We start from the raw sequence: 17,435 nt of genomic DNA, 5'->3' as shown, positions 1-17,435 counted from the left end.
TCATCACCCTGCCATCAGCTCCTGCTAAGAAACCAAACCAAAGGGTTCACTCCTCCACCAGAATCTCAAGTTAAGAGACTCTTTCTTTAAGTGTCATGAAATTATTAAACTCCTCCCTGCTACTAACCTTACTCCTTAGTCTGTCTAGTAATTAAATATTTTTTTTCAGTACAGATTAGACCTGGATGCTCTTACAAGGCTAGGGGAACCCGATCCTTAATTTTTTCATCCTGAACTGCTGAAGATAAACTTTTTTGCAACAGCACATTGGGGTCCTTTGAAGAAAACAAGAATACATTTGATGCATTTTCTACCTTTCTTTTTTATTACAGTTGAATTATGAGGATTGTTTTACAGCTTCATTAACAAATGCGTTGCAAAATATGTCCATGACAAAAAAACATACAGGAAACAGTTATGAACAGCAGTGTTTCAAACTGAAGTAATGTATCTATCAATAGTTACATAGTAAATAATTTTTGTATTATTTTGATGTGATTTCTCTCACAACACCAACAGTCTTTTTATTTTCTCTGTTAAAAATCTAACTTTGGCTTCTGTTGTCCTTTTCTGGGTTTCGAAGTTCCATAGAACATTTTTAGTCAAAAATTTCTCATTAAACTAAACTGATCATCATAGGCATTTTTTTGTTTCTTGATAGAGAATGAAATCAGTTAAACATTTAATCCCTTAAAGTAAATTAGGAAAGAAAGATTTTTGTTATAAAGTTATAGTTTTTAATTAATTCACACAAATAAATGCACACAAAATATAAATTGCGTTTTGACAAGTGACCTGAAGTGAACAAAAAAAGATTAGTCTTTCAGAGACATCCAGGTATTATCATACATATGGCAAATTAGGTGATTGTGGAAATGTTACAATTTAAGGCACCCCTTTGAAATCCATAACATGGAATAATTAAACTATTGGTAGAAAGATTTTTTTTTTTTTAATCTAAAGAAAAATAAATATATGGTTAGATACAGCAGGACTAACATCAAAACACTATTTTTAAGTACAATTGAAGGAAACTTGTATCGGTTCTTTATGCTGTCTGAATTTTTTAGATTTAAAATAGTTTTTTTTTTTGTTTTAAAAACTTTAACATTAAGAATTGAGTCTCCCGTAAAATATTCGAACTCATCCCTAGAAAAATTACAAGGTGGGCTACAGAACTACTATTTTTAAACATGATCTGAAACAAATTCCTTAATAATTTAGGCTAGGATAGGCTCCATATTATTCTACTGTATAGATATGCTTTGAGTGTAAGTATTCCATTACATAGTAGATGTGGTTGTATGTTTAGGGTCACTAAGCTCCTGGAAGATCATTATCCCTACAAGTAACAAGTATTCTGTAACTCCAACAGCTTTTAATTCAGGATTGCCCGGTATACTGCTCAATCCATTTTTGCATAATCTCTCATCAACTTTTCTGCCACTGCTTAAGAATTATATCCTCAAAGCACAAGGCCACCATCAAAGTTCATGAAGTTATTCACTTCAGGGTGCTGCTTTGATTTATACTTATCTTGCTTGGCCTGTCAGTTTAGACTGAAACATGTTGTGGTAACCTTGTGTGCAAGTTGTATTCTTGTGGGATTAGGGGATTCCCAACCACACCAGAACCCATCTTTACTATTTCAGCTCCAACTATTCAAGACCGACCAAAATGAGTTTGCCACTAAAGTTGGCCAGCAAGAGCTTTATTGTTGTGCTTTGTCATGGTGTCTGTTGCTATTTGATTAGTTACTGTGACTGGCTAAAACCAAACTTTGATAGCAGGTGAATGTCCCTCCTTTATGCAAAGATATTAGATAGGAATAATCCCAGATTCATAATGTTTGGAACTAAACCTGAATGCTACACATTATCCATCTGGCTTGCCAGGTTAATGTCTTTGTAGGTTTTAGGTTTTGCCATACTGTTTTTTTCCCCATTATATTCTACATTACATTTAGAATAGAAAGTGCTCCATGAGATATGAAAAGCTGGAATATTTTATTTACAACTAAAACATGCTCTTGACTTTGACACAACTGTGATCCTTTTTTTCTTTGGTCTTCATCATGCAGTCCATGACACAAAATAACAAATTTGGTGATTTCTAAAGGCAGTTGGACGCACTGTATTTTTTTTAACAGTATCATTCTCTTTTCATGTCCCAAGTAGATGTATACAGTATTTTGTTTTTAGTTTACCATATAAACTCTGACGAAATATGTATACTTTTGCAAGGCATTATAGAAGTGTAGTTTCTAATGATTGCTATTCTATATTTTAACAAGATACAACATTAAATATGTTAAATATGGAAATCATGTCATATAACTTTTGTAAATGCAAGATAGTAAAACTTCTTTAAGCCAAGTTACTATGATTTATGGTAAAAAAAATAAGAAATAAACAATGCTAAACAGGTATGACAAGTTCAATGTTGACAGGTTGCCAAAATGACAGATTTCAACATCTAAAATAACTACATATTGCATAAATTAGTAAAGAATGACAAAATACACCTGAAATTAAACATGGTAAATTTACAGGAAAACCAACAAAGTCTGCCCTTTTCAGATAAAAAAAAAAGCCCAACAAAAGAGGTATTTGTGGTACACCCTGTTTGTTATTAGAAAACATTATTTTCAACAATAAACCATCAATAATTTTTTTGTACTTTCTTTGGATTTTCTTCTCAGTAATATTTCATTCATATGATCTTCTGTACTGAATATATTGGATGCTCTGAGGAAAGTTTTTCTGTCAGTCAACATGTTTTCCCTTTATTCTGTCAGATACCATTGGCTTTGTTTAGTGAACTATTGCTGCGACGTTTGTTACTTTCTTCAGCCTTTATGGCTTGCTCGATGGCCTCAGTCATGGGAACCTTATCCTCTGCTTCAGTCTCTCTGTGGTAGAAGTAGTTGAAGTTTGAAACAATGACAGGAACAGGCAAAGCAATTGTCAAGACACCTGCTATTGCACACAAAGTGCCCACAACCTTACCCCCAAGGGTAATAGGATACATGTCTCCATATCCTACAGTTGTCATTGTAACAACAGCCCACCAAAAACCATCGGGAATGCTGACAAACTGTGTATCAGGGTCATCTACCTCTGCAAAGTAGATGGCACTGGAGAAGAGGATCACTCCAATAAAAAGAAAGAAGATGAGCAATCCAAGCTCACGCATACTGGCCTTGAGAGTCTGACCCAAGATCTGCAGTCCTTTAGAATGACGTGATAGTTTAAAAATACGGAACACTCTGACCAAACGGATAATACGTAAAATCGCCAAAGACATGTTCTGTCCTGAACTCTCTTGATGGGTTGTGGCCAGTTCTGTGATCAAAGTCACAAAGTAGGGAATAATGGATATAATATCAATCATGTTCATAAGGTTGTGGAAGAACTCACTTTTACTTGGGCAGACCAGAAAACGAAAGCACAACTCGAAGGCAAACCAACCTATGCAGGCAGTCTCAACAAAGAAGAAAGGATCTGAGAATGTTTTCAGCCTTTCACCAGATAATGAACCAAAGGGAGAACCTCTAGTTTGGTTAAAATGATGGACTGCTGTGGCAACTACATCAGCGTCATCTCTAAATTCCGGCAGTGTCTCCATGCAGAAAATGATGATGGATATGACAATGACCAGGACAGAAACAAGTGCTACACCGCGTGCAGCGTTAGAGCTCTCTGGATATTCAAAAAGCAACCAAAACTGCCTATACATTTCATTTTTAGGGAGAGGTATGTCAACGTCTTTTATAAATCCTTCATCTTCTCTGAACTGTTCCATAGCTTCATGTCCAAGCTCATAAAATAAAATTTCATCAGCAAACACATCAAGGGGAACATTAGCTGGTCTTCTAATTTTACCACCAGACTGATAGTAATACAAGATTCCATCAAAACTTGGTCGGTTACGATCAAAGAAATATTCATTTCTCATTGGATCAAAGTACTCCATCCTCTTAAAAGGGTCTCCAAGAAGTGTTTCAGGGAACTGGTCCAGTGTTTTGAGTTGTGTCTCGAAACGAAGACCAGCGATGTTGATGATGACCTTCTGGTCTCCATCATCAAGGCCTCTTTTATCTGCAAAAAGATCCTCACAGCACTCCTTCGTTAGCCGACTGAAGATTGTTTCGCTTTCTTTTACCCCTTCACTACTTAAGAGCAGTTTCCAGTTGGATATCATGCTGGCACAGCTGCTGCGACCCTTTCTACTTGGTGATGGCATCGTCGGTGATTGAGGTAATCCCAGTATTTGTGTTGGTGGAATGGGTGAAGATGATGTGGATTCCCAAATGTAGGAGGGTATGGGGCTGCAGTGGGAAGGGGTGGCAGACAGTTGACGGGCTTGTAGGACGTTGTTGATGTCTGGGCTGTTATTGTGCTCTGGAGGAACATCCACTGTGAGAGCTGTTGTCTCATCAGCATAGGTGTCAACTTCATCCTCAAGGCTGCCATCAATGTCCTCCAGGCTCTCAAAGTCAACCAGGGCCACTTCCATGGCTGGGATTCAGCCAGTGCAATGCCTTGAAAAGGATCAGTATCAGAGAATTTTACAGTCTTTGTAACAGAGGGAAAGTCCAGTTTTCAAAGTTGGTAGCAGCATTTGCATATCAGAGTACAGAGTCTTTTGGAAGAATCTCTGAACAAACAGATGGCCAACTTCATTTTTAGCTTCTGTTCAACACCTATAGAAGAAAGAACAAAGAAATAAAGATGATTTTTCAGTTTCTGTCAGTGTTTGGGTACCTTTTCTACATTAGCTTCTATAAAGTACAATGTTTTGATGTTTCAAAGCACATATTTTATCTTAGCTTTTTCAGAGATGATGGGTTTCTTGGAAATTAATAGTAAAAAATATTCACATGATATCAAAGAGGCACAGTAGAAAATTAAATCTCAGGTTGAGCAAAACGTTTTAGCCTTTTAAAACTGCTATTGATTTTTTAATAAATGCAAGATGCAGTTGTTAGCACTGCCCTTGCCTTGGCCATTTTGTAGAAGTTTGAAGAATAGGATAATTTTTCAAGATCAGCAGATTTCTACCAAGTCAAAAACTGGTAAATTGTTTTTTTTTCTACCTTGAGGAGTGTGTGTTTGTGTACGTAGGTTTCTTTGATGAACACAGCAGAAGACGAGTTATTATAACAAGGTTTTAAAATAATTTATTAAGTTGCATAATAAGTGCGTGTATCTTAATTTCATGTGAAGTCTTATCTGGTGACAGTTGAGAAACTTATGTCTCTGTCACAACTTTAATCATTTTGACTTGGAAAAGGGGTAAATAATCTGACTATTTTTTTTGTATTTAATCAAAGCTGCAGTAGTATATCTCCATGCTTTTAAAAGGGAGCTCTGGTGTATTCATCAATATGGACCCACTTTAAGCTACACAAGCTTCAAGGTAACTAGGTCTTTGCATGAATTAATGCATAATTAAGTGGCGTGAAGTGATAGCACGGATCTCCCTTCTTCCAGACACGACATTTAAACTACACTGGACCACATGACTTCCAGAGGCCATGACACATAAAACCTTTGTCATTTGTGATTAAAGTTAACTACCCTTGATTGTGTACCATTTAACTAGACGCCAAAATATAGAATGTGCACATACATGAGGCTGGTCTTTAAAAGGATTTCTCTGTGAGTGTCTGCTCATTTTGTTTATTTGACTAAATGTGTGGCGGAGATGTTGCAGATGTTTAATTAAAGACTTCAGACGTCAAAAATCAAAACTGGTGGTTCGAGCCCTTCTCTAAGAGAAATAGACACAAAAAAGAGTTAATGAGGAGAATGATACGAAAATTGTTGGGGAGATAGATGTGGGTGGAGTGATGGGTTAGGATGAAAACTGTGCAACTGCAAAAGGAAAAGTGACAATGAGACAGAATGAGAGTTGTGATGTGGGTGGATTGATAGACAAGATGATGAGGGAGTACCTCTGGCAAGGGGACATCAGTTGTTTTTGTGAGACAGGAATAATGTGAAGATGGAATGAAGGAAGCAAACAGTTATCCTACCACATGATGTAAATTAATAATCCAAAAGTAGTAGTAGACTGTTTAAACATCCCTAAATCTGAAACAGGTTTTGCTCAGTACCAATAATACCCAATAATACCCAAACGTCATATTACACAAAAAAATTGGAGTTTGTATATCAAAATACCTAAAATACTAATAATTCCTGTTATGTATTCAGCATTAGTATGACAAAAAAATAGTATGAATTGAACAATTGTTTGTAAACAAGTGTCATTAATAAAAAGCAAAATGTAAAGAATCCAATCTTTGCTGAAACTCTAGGCCATGCACTAAAACAAACAAATCAAAACTATTGAAATATATTCACATTAAAACAAAAAAAAAAAAAATAAATACAGCATGAAAAGGGGATGCTTTGAAAAATGTTTTAGGTTTCTGGAATACCATCATATATTTTAGATGCATCTAATTTTTTGTGTTACTTGAAAAAATATCATAGTCTCTATACTGGTAAATAAAGTTTTTACTTTTTTAAATCTTATTAATTCTAAAATAAAGACCATAATGAATCTTTTCAACAGCTTGCAAGTCCAAGGAGTTGTGACGTGCCTCTTACCTTGTTTTTAAAGATGTTCTTAGTTTTCATCCTTGCAATAAGCTCGGAACCATCTATCACTAAAGCAGGATACTAAATTCTCTGTGAGTTCTTCTGCAACGTACTGCTTCTCTTCCATTTGAGGTCAGAATGCCTTATCTTTCGTGGACTACACTTGGTAACCCTATGCTTAAGCAGAAACTGGAGATGTGGCAAAGGCCAAACAAACCTACACATGCTAAGAAACACACCCACACAAACACACACACTTGTCAGACTATATCCTTAAGGGGATTTTGCATTGCCATTTATTTCTATGGCCTAAACCAGGCCATTACCCAAACCCTACCCATCATTGATACATATCTAACCCTAAACCTAAGCTAAACTCAATTCCCTTCTTTATCCTAAACCTAACTTCCCACCCCAAAAGAGAACCATTCATCAAGTGGACCAGTGGACAGGTCAACACAAGAAAATATAAGTCCCCACAATGTAGCATGTATGTGGGAAATGTCCCCACAGATACAACTTTTTTAATGGCAGGATTCTATTTATATTCACGTCTGTTCACAGCACTTTATATACATAAAAAAGGAAATACAAATGTTGCAGTCAAGGTATCTTGGATCTAAAATGTCTGGAACCTATTTTTTAACCCCTAGAAGCATGTGGGATATCTTGTTTGCATAAGTGCCTGTTCATGCGTGTCATATGCCATCGACCAGGGATTTAAGTGATGTGCTCAAGACCTTCTAGACTGGAACGGTGTTATTTGATACTCTGATTTCTCCATGCTTGATCCACTTACCTTACACACACAAGTTTCTGACGTATCTACAACTAACTTATTTACAGTATCACAATGAATATTTGATAGCTTACTAGTTCGATACTAGAGGGTAGACAGAATGATAAAGCTTCCTTCACACAGCCTTTCACTTTCAACAGGTCTTTATCAGCAGTCTCTTAAAGCCTTTAACTCACTGCTATGTCTAAGCTGTGCACCTCAACAGCATACATTTTTAATAGCTATCTGTCTAAATTAGTGTTTCAAATGTTTCAACATTTAGGACAGCAGCGCTCCAAAATCACTTCTAAGATTTCTAAGGAGCCTTTTGATATTTTTTGTCAGCTAAAGTCGGAGATTTTGGTACGGTATGTAAAATTGCATGTAGGGAAGCTGCCACTAATTCTACAGTGTTGTTATCCACTGTTGGATATCAACACAGGGGTGGACAATTCCAGTTCCTGGGGGCCGGCATCCTGCAACGTTTAGATCCATCCTTGGTCTAACACGCCTGAATCAAATAGGTGAGTTACTTCCTTACTATGCAGTCAGTTCCTCCAGAGTCCTCTCAATCTAAACAAAATAAAAACAAAAGGGGTTTATTTGATAGCTTACTAGTTTTTTGCTAATTAAACATGTTTACTTAGAAAAAACATGATCTAGTGGCCATGAGTTGTATTCAAATCCTTCTTATACTTTTTGACCAGCGTTTTGGACATTTCCTATAATATCTCATATTTTACATCTTATTTTTAAGGTTGAAAAAAAAAAGGTTGACACTTATCTGACAAGAGATATTTTTAGTTATTTAATTTATGATCTCCTCTAGAGGGGTGAATGTGGCTTTATCTCTATCGGTAACTCCATGAATCCATTGGTTCAAAAGTCTGCTATCTTATTCAGAAACACAGTTGGAAAATTTTGCAACAGTGCAGTGCTTTCCTGGACAGGTAACCTGGAAGTCAAAGGTCTAGTGCCCCTTGTGGATAAGACTTACCTAGTAATTATTTTATAATAGTTCATTAGTCAGAAGAATTGTCTCATTAAAATTAAAATATTACATTATACCTCAACTTGAAAAAAGCCACAAATCGCTTTAGACTGAACTGTGTAGAAATACATTTTATGTAGCAGTGGGAAGTGTGAAGCTATTAAAGTGTGAATCCATCACTTTAGTTTGACTTTGAATTGTTTCAAGGCAGCTCAGATACAAAGTGTTGTGAGAGATCAGTAATTACTGATGGTGTAACTATAGCCACCTATTTTGATGAACATTGTTGGAGGAGAAAGAAACAGAAACAAAATAAAGAATGAGCTAAATATAAACAGCGGGTAGAAAAACATATTGAACACACACCAGTTTTCTCAAAAAATAAATGTCTAGCGGTGCTACTGACATGAGATTTTTATCAAATGTTGTTAACATCAATGCAATCTCCTCATTGAAAGAAATCAAACCATAGATCTCCAGAAATCAAGTAATGTGTAATAATGTGGAATGGCACAGGGAAAAAGTGTGGCGCCGCGCTGCACACTTTAGTATCTCCTGTGGATTTATAGCATGTGGGTAAACAGGAGCAGATGTTCTTGCAAATCAAGCTTAAGACAATCCCTTGCTAGCTGGCTTGCCCAGTAATATGTCTATGTTGAGCAATTAACAATATGAAAATGTATACTGTAGCTGAAATGACACATTCCTGCTTTTTGCTTAACCAATTTACTAATCTCTGAATCTCTATTCCCTACACTTTTTAAACAGTTTTAAGAAGCTAGCAAAATAAATTTTGACAAGTGATAAGTTTAACATAACATAACATTTAATTTTTTGGGGGGAGAGGGGTTCAGAGAAATTGGGGTTCAGGAATATTGTTTTACACTGGAAAATGTTTTTCCTAACAAAAAAAGTGACACCATCCTGGAGAGAAGTATCAGCTGTGCTGCTACCATAAGCACCTTTGTTTATCGATGTTTGAGCTCGGCCTATTTTTTAGTGTAGTCCTGTTTCCCTGACTGTGACTGTCTGGATGTGCTCTCTTTGTCGTCTTACACTGAAGCTGCTCAGAGCTTGTCTGCCTGGCAAAGTGTTTCCTGGACGGGGCTGCCTGTTGAGCTGGTTGACAAGTTCCTTTGTATCTCTTCTTTTTTGTATCTCTGGTTCTGTCTCCTTGAACCCCAGTCGGCCTTGACAGATGGCCACTCACACTTAGCCTGGTTCTGCTGGAGTTTTCTTCCTGTTAAAAGGTAGTTTTTCCTCTCCACTGTCACTATAAGCATGTTTGGTGTGAGGGATTGCCTTTGAGTCAATGAGTCGATGCACTCAACTGGTTTTCCTTAGATAGAAAACTTATTGATAGAACCAATTTACTGTATGATCTGGTTGAAATGTAAAGTGGAGGAGATGTGTTGTGAATTGTTGTGAATAAACCAAACTGAAAGTTTTTTTTTGTTTAAAATGAATTATTGGAAAGTATGCTTTAAATAATAAAAAATATTATTCTAAAACATACATGTTGAATAGATTTTGATTTTATTCATGAATGTTTTAATTTACAATAAAAGATACATACAACTGACATAAAAGCAACTAAGAACTTTAAGACCAAAAACATGCATGACGACACACTAAATGTCAATGTGGGTGGCCAAACCATTTAATCTTATGAGCTTCTTTGTCTTGAACTATTAGACAAAGCTTTCATTGTGCGGTGAAATCATACTGCAGATATAAATGTTAGTTTGGATCATACCTCTACTAGACAAATGTCTTTAGTGTCTCTGTGCTGGTCCTGTGATAGACCAGGTGGTCCTGTGATAGGGTGTGTTGCTTCTCTCCTAATGATATATGGCATTTTTGGATCAGAATTTTGACCCTTTTAAGCAGATTAACGCAGAATGGGTAGCTCAGTTCTATAAGCCAAGGCATCATTTCCACAAATTAGGGATATCCCAATGCAATATTAATACTGGGCATCAGTCCAGTATTAACCAAAAAAAAACTGATATTGGATTTTATTATCAAGCATTTAAAATCTCAGATATTTTAAAGCTAATAGAAACACTCTGCTTCTGTTAAACGTTTCTGTACCTCACTGGTTAATTTTACATCCATCAGTTGTTTCCATACATTTTATTGTTGACTTTTGTATCCTTTTATTTTAAAAAAAGGCCTTTTCTAACATTCTACAGTTTAAGTGATAAAAGGATGTATCATTAATGTTAATATCATATCGCGTCAAACTTGTTATCGGACAATTCTTAAAGCAGCAATATTGGTATCTATGAAAAACTTGCACTTAGACCCCCCTACCACAAATACCATTGATCTGAGGAGCTAAATATACTGTATCTGTACTTAGGTAGATAAGGGAAGAAAAATAAATAAGCTTTGATAGTGAAGCATGCAACATTTTATAGTACTTATCTATTTCATTCCTGCAAATTCAGAGTGAGATATGTCTTTTCTCCAGGTGAGGAAAATATAACACAATGATCCAGGTTACTGAATATCAGTAGTCCTCTTTTCTCCTAAACTGCATAGAACAAATAGACAGTACCAACACAGAACATCAAGAGTTTTCTCTGATTTATCATACTGGAATGTCAGCAAACAATCCTTTCAGCCTTATTAGAGATTTATTGTGACCTTGCTCTCATGCTTTAGAACCAATTTAGATTTAGATTTGGGAAATTAAGGGTCAGATCTAAACCTTAAGTTGTTTGTTTGTGTACAATCAGGTGCCTGACACAAGCATCAAAATCAAATCCCTAAGAATGAAAGTTTTTATACCAACATGTAAAGGAAATCATATATCTAAGACCAGACAGAAAGTGTGTGATATGTACATTTAAAGATACTTTTTTTGCAACATCCTCCATCTACCATGCTGTGTGCCTGGTTTTCTTCATCATAAGATATTAACAGAGACTGAGATGTGGGTGATAATGTGATCCCAGCCCAGGCTAACCGACAGCCTGGGATGGGTACAATAAAATAAATAATAAACATAAAAGCTACTGGCATCATCTAAACAAGGACATTTATGCAGCATATGAACCATAGGTTTAAAGCACTTTCAGTCAGATTGTTTAATCCAGACAGATGCAAGTGTCGCAGACAGATTATTAACTCTAACCCCAGAGACAGAGAGGTGAGTGATGTGAGCTGTCAGCAGCTTTGTTGACATTATGTCAGTTTTCAGAGGATTCAGAGGATTCTCAGAACCCGCACTTCAAAATAAAGACACAGATTATTTAGAATTTGATTAGCTCCCACAGTCACAAAGAGGTTGAAGAATAACAGCAAAGAAATATTAGATAACAAAAGCTCATAAATAAAATAATGATAAATGTTAGCTTAACAACACAGCTTGTTTGTGCTTGTTAATTTAATCATGGAGCCTAGAAAGTCACAAGTTCTTATTCCCGTTGATTACCAATCACAGATTAGTGTTTGATTCAGATGGTTAATAGTGTATTATGCTAAACTTCCATTTGACATTTTTCAGATTCTTGCAACAGCTTGCTTTACAAATAGACAATCTTAAAATATAAATACTTAATGTTAAATGGTAACAATAAACGTAGTATTTTTTTTTGTTAATGATGCCTTAAGTCTTAACCCCCAAAAGGGAGACAGCAACACTGTTAGCCTGTCTTCAATAATCAACTTAATCACAAAATTAATCTTCATATGGTTATATTAATATACTTGATATAATATTTTGATATGACAAACATAATACTGCAAAAGCCGATTTGTACTGTTGCTTTGGTTAACATGCAATAGTTGTCAAGGTTGGGTAAAAGTTAGTTGAGGACCTAAATGCATTGATGAGGAGACAGAGATCAGTTATTGTAGATTTAATGTGATATAGATTCCAACAGAAATATAAATCCATGAAAAATAAACTAGAAATCAAACCCAGGAGACGCCAGGGAGAAACACACATGAGGATAGAAAAAATTAAGAGAAACCAGCACTGAGGAACTGCACAGGAGGAGTATATATGGGAGACAGAGCAAAGACTTGGGTAATCAGCTAAGAGGAAGCAGGTGTGGATAGATGCAACTAGAAGGTAGGGGAAAGGAGACTGGTACAAGAGGGCTACAGAGAGCAACACAAAAAATAAACACTGCTTAAATATAACTAGAAACCAAGTACAATAACACAAAATGGAAAAGAAACAATTGCCAAGAAAACACAGAATGACATAAATAAAAATGTTCAAAAAATTAAAAAAGAAACAAAAAGTCCACACAGGGCAGGATCATGACAATAATTTTTATTTTGCTTGAGAATATCATTGTTTTTTTTTATTATCATGGATTAATTTGCGCTGACTTTAAGATGATTTTGAAATGTACCTGCTCTCAGTGGTTGTTCTGATAAGACATTTCCTTTTCAAATAAATCAAAAAAAATTTTCATGACTTTTACCCTCTTCAAATACATAACATTACTTGTCGAATATGCTGAATTAAAAATTTAAGACTTCAGCTTCAGAGCTACATGCCTTGATTTGGACTTAACTTGGGAACTAAATGCCATTTCCTTGCAGGAAAAGGCCCTAGCCTTATTAGTGACTTCCAATATTGAACAGTTTAACACAGATTTTGTTTTAAGATATGTATAATCCTTTAAGTGTAAAAATGTAAAAAGTGTTTTAATGTAAAAAATTATTAGTTTAGTTTATGAAATGATTTAAAACTTGCTTGTCTAACCCACACATAAGATAATGTACCATAATATTACATGCTATGCAGGGATAAATGTCAAGGATTATACTTTCTCATGTGTATTATTTATAATGAATTTTAAAGACTAAAGACAGAATGTTTTAAACACAGGGAGAAAGTTCTCAGAGAATGTCATGTTTTAGCCTGAATAGAGAAGATTATCACAAGACAAAATGTAGCCTTAGTTACAGCATACACCAGCCTAGACCACAAATTCGTTCAGCACTGAAAATGGCTTACTACACACAAGTTTAGATCTTTTATGCGTGATGAATCAGTGAAGGCTTAACTGCTAGAAGACATCTTAATGTTATTTTCCTCTCACTGTGGCTTCCTACTCCAAATGTCTCTGGAGAACAGATTGGTCTGTTGACGTGCCATCCCTGCAAGGCATTCATAAGCTGTAAGCTGCTGTTGTTGACATGGGTGTGTCTATAGGCTGCAGGCCAAGTCTCAGTTCAGAGCAGCTGGGACTGAAATCCCTTATCCTTCTGATGAGACATGTCTACATAGGCACAAGCACACACACACATTTGTATAAAATAACAGCATCATTTAGAAAATCTCCTCCTGATGAATTAAAAGCTTCCGTTAAAAAAACTAAAATAGGCACCGAGATACAGAGACTATATCACTTAAGGCAATTACAAACCAACCAAAACTTTGCAAATGAAAATCATAGAGTATGAGTAAAAAATAATCTAATGCAAAGTTAAAATAAGTCCAATGACAATCTTTTTGAATGTGGTATTAATATATTAAAATTCAAATAATATCAAAACACATTAAACACATTAAAAGTTATATACAACAGAACTTCTGAAAAAATGTGAAATTCTTGATATTAAAATTTAGATCCCCAATTTTCTACACCCATTAATCTCCCTCATATATGTTGAATCAGATGTGGATGCAATATGAAGCATCACACAATGAGAGAGTTCACACAATGAAAAATACGTGTATTATACTTTGAATAAGGTTGGGGCAGCGTGCGGGCTGGTGTAAGGGATTTAAAAATGTCTTAAAATAATTGAAAGCAGTCTTTCCACTGTTGAAGATAACATTCAAGACAACTGCATACATGCTTACCAAGAATATGCATACTAAGAGCAAGGGAGTAAAACTAGTTTTTCAAAAACTCTTAAATGTCATTACAGGACAGCTACAGCAGACGCTTACTACTGCTGATATAGAAAAGCTTATGTGCACATTTTTTAAAGATACTGCACAAGTTTAGGTTTCATTTAATAGTTTATTAATAGTTTAATAGTTAGTTTATGCCAACTGTTAGAAAACTCTAAAGGCTGATTTATACTTTGAAACTAGGTTGTCTGTGTAGGTGTCGCAGTGAATGCAAAGACGTCCCCGCCCCCTCCGCAGACACTCTGCTGCACCTCTCCCAAATTGTAGGTGACGGCAGAGAGTGCCGCAGATAGGAGTCCTCTGATTGGTCAAATCTACATCCGCTTGCCGGCTTGTTTTGTTTGTATGACCGCAATTGCAGAAAACAACTCGTGAAGTTGGACCAGCTAAAAGAGCGAGGCGCGACAACGCTGGGATCCTTTTTCTACCTGGATCCCTGCTCTTTTTCGCTGTAATTTCCCTCTGTTGTTGGACAAACTTGCCCCCACTTCCTCAACGCCTTGGCCATATCTAGACCCACAGCTAGTTCATGATTGTACCTCTTGCGTTGTGGCGTGGAATATAGCGCAGACCATGCTTCAAAATTGAGCAAGCTCACTGCGACAAACTTCTACGGGGAGTATAACCAGCACTTAAGTAGAAGGCGGATGTTTGTCCAAAAGAACTTAGACAAAGACCAGGGCTGCATCCGAATTCATCAAATCATTGCCCTTAAGCTTGTGTTTCTTTACCTTTCCCCACCATGGGTGAAGAACGAGGTTCAGGCTGTTGCACCAATTCTGGACAGCCGTCTGGGGGAGATCATGATGACAGAATGCCAGAACAACACAAGCAGAGTATTGAATAACAACTTGAAAATAAGTAAATCAAGCGAGGCTGAAGAAATGGAAATCTTCAGCACTTCTTTTGAATTTTACCTAGGCTATAAATGGACAGGAAGTTGCAGGGGGTAGTTTAGAAACAATTTTTGTGAAGTGAATGAGGATAATAGTGGAATTGAAGAAGACTGAATTATCGGTAGCCTGAAAAAAACCCCACAAACCAGATGTCAATGAAAGAGCACAGTTGTTCAATTCTAGAACAATCTAACAATCAACACAATTAAAAGGCAACAGAAGAGTTTACATAAAGAAATTAATATAAAAACATATGGTGAGCAGAATCCAGTTCAGTTTAATTAAATTTAAAGTCAAATCAAAAACAAATTGTTAGGGAATGTACAAACCGCGAAAGTTTTGCATATGAAGTTTTATTGGTTAACTGCAAAAAAGGCCATTCTTTACTTAGAGAATATGTGCAAATGTGCATACAGTATATGCAAAAATTCTATTTATACATAATGCCATTTATACGTCCATCCTCTATGCTCACCATAATTAGGTGCTGTATGTTCTGCATGGCCACTGGTCCTCACTTGCTGGGGAGGGCCTTATAAGCCACTGGCACTTGTACGTGATCAGTTTCAGATGGGACCTAGTGTGGCTGACCCTCTGCGGGCGCTCGCAGATGAAGTGAGTAAAGAGTAGGGGGAGGGATTAACCATGGAAAAGGCCTACTGTCAGGGATAGCAAAGGATTCTTCTGCAGTCAGCAAACAGCCAACATGTACTCAAAGCTCAGTAAAAAGTGACACTGCCAAGAAAAGAATACTTTATTAGCATCATCTCGTGAGTTGAAACCAAAATATGACAGAAGCCAGACAGAGGAGAAAGAGGAGACCTAAGTGCAGTAGCATTAGCTTTAATCACTCAACTTTGATTTGTAGCACATTTGCCAAAATGTATACAGGGTTTGTTAGACATATAAGCCCAACCTGTAAGGTTGGACCCCAAGAACTGAAACTGAGGACTGCAGTTTCTCTGTATTTTGAGAACGTTACCTGAGGGTCAACTTTCAGTAAGAAGCTTTTGTCTGGACAAATATAAACAAGTGTTCAATCATAATTCATGCAGCTGTTATTAAATCTGTTCCAAAGCAAAGTTATATATTTAGGCTCGTTTAACCAAGGCCCTCATTTCCAACACTTTATTCAACTAATTTACACAAACCATTGCTGTTCTAAATATTATCTTTTAAAAAAAATATTTTGTAATATCAAACACTTTTTTTTCATATAATGCATGTAATAATATATTTTTAAAATGTTCCTACAGTCTAACAACACTATTTTATTACCTCATGTTTACAAACCAAAGCTACAGGATTAAAAAGCAGAAATTAATTTTACCTAAAAGCAATGAAGTGTGAGCTCTCATCCATCCCATCATGCACCCAGGTCAACCAGCATCACCCTTTAGCATCATTCAGGCACAGATGGGATTCAGGGTGTCTCATTTCCAGAAACATTAAATTATTTTTCAGAAGCCTTTTTAGTGCCAAAGCCCAGACGGGGAAAATATGGACATCTGTTCTAACTGTATGACATACCACTAATCTCAGGTGGTGCACACGCTAGCAACAAGCACTCACACACATATACACATAAACTGATGAAATATTGCATGTGCACATGTGCTCAAGCCACATCTGCTTCTAAAAATTACCACATGACACTTACTGTACCACTTAAGCCCCAAGGACTTCCCTGCATGCAAACACAGACTCTGGGCAAGTCAATCGTTTTTCAGATATAAACAACATTGCATGAATAGTAGGGTAGTTTTTTTTAGCAGGCAGACATCACAAGGTAAAAGGTATATCTATTAAGTTTAGGTGATTAGTTCACTGTCAGTTAGAAACCATTTAGTTTCTTCCAAAAAGTTTGTCTTTTCTATAAATTCTGAGGTACAAACAAAAATTAAAGTCTGGAGAAGAATCCACACCCTTTCGTATCAGGCTACGCAGGGAGGTGATGATGATTTACATGTGGTGCAATATAGTAGGAGACCAAAATGGAGCAAAAAAGCCAGTACCTGACCTGGGTTGATAGGCATCCACAATGGATAAACTAAACCCTTGCAAATGTAACTTGGAAAATACAGTTGAAGATTTAAAGCTGCGATCACACATGCAAATAGAGACAGGTGCTTTTGTTTTGACAGAAACCTGGCTTAAAGGCAATCTTTCTGATGAAATAATCCTGCTGAATGTGCTAACAGACAACAATTAGACAGCTCCATTACATAACCTGAGCGTCCTGACTCTGCAGCTCCTCTTTGAACACAAG

General features: G+C 36.2%; 1 protein-coding gene across 1 annotated transcript; it reads right to left on the bottom strand.

The window, feature by feature from the left end:
* Positions 1–412: 412 nt before the first annotated feature.
* LOC107087028 (potassium voltage-gated channel subfamily A member 10-like) lies at positions 413–6,750 on the bottom strand. Its single transcript, XM_015378363.1, has 2 exons — positions 6,621–6,750; positions 413–4,705 (listed from the first exon to the last, which is right to left on the bottom strand). Exon 2 carries the CDS (start codon positions 4,516–4,518, stop codon positions 2,794–2,796), a length of 1,725 nt encoding a protein of 574 aa, XP_015233849.1. The 5' UTR covers positions 4,519–4,705; positions 6,621–6,750; the 3' UTR covers positions 413–2,793.
* Positions 6,751–17,435: the final 10,685 nt, after the last annotated feature.

Source organism: Cyprinodon variegatus, unplaced genomic scaffold (genome assembly GCF_000732505.1).
Source record: "Cyprinodon variegatus isolate N-32 unplaced genomic scaffold, C_variegatus-1.0 Scaffold171, whole genome shotgun sequence".
Lineage (NCBI taxonomy): Eukaryota > Metazoa > Chordata > Actinopteri > Cyprinodontiformes > Cyprinodontidae > Cyprinodon > Cyprinodon variegatus.
This window is presented reverse-complemented; position numbering and strand designations above follow the sequence as displayed.

Coding starts and splice junctions, on each gene's coding strand:
- LOC107087028 (XM_015378363.1), bottom strand. CDS start 4,518: ATGGAAGTGGCCCTGGTTGACTTTGAGAGCCTGGAGGACATTGATGGC.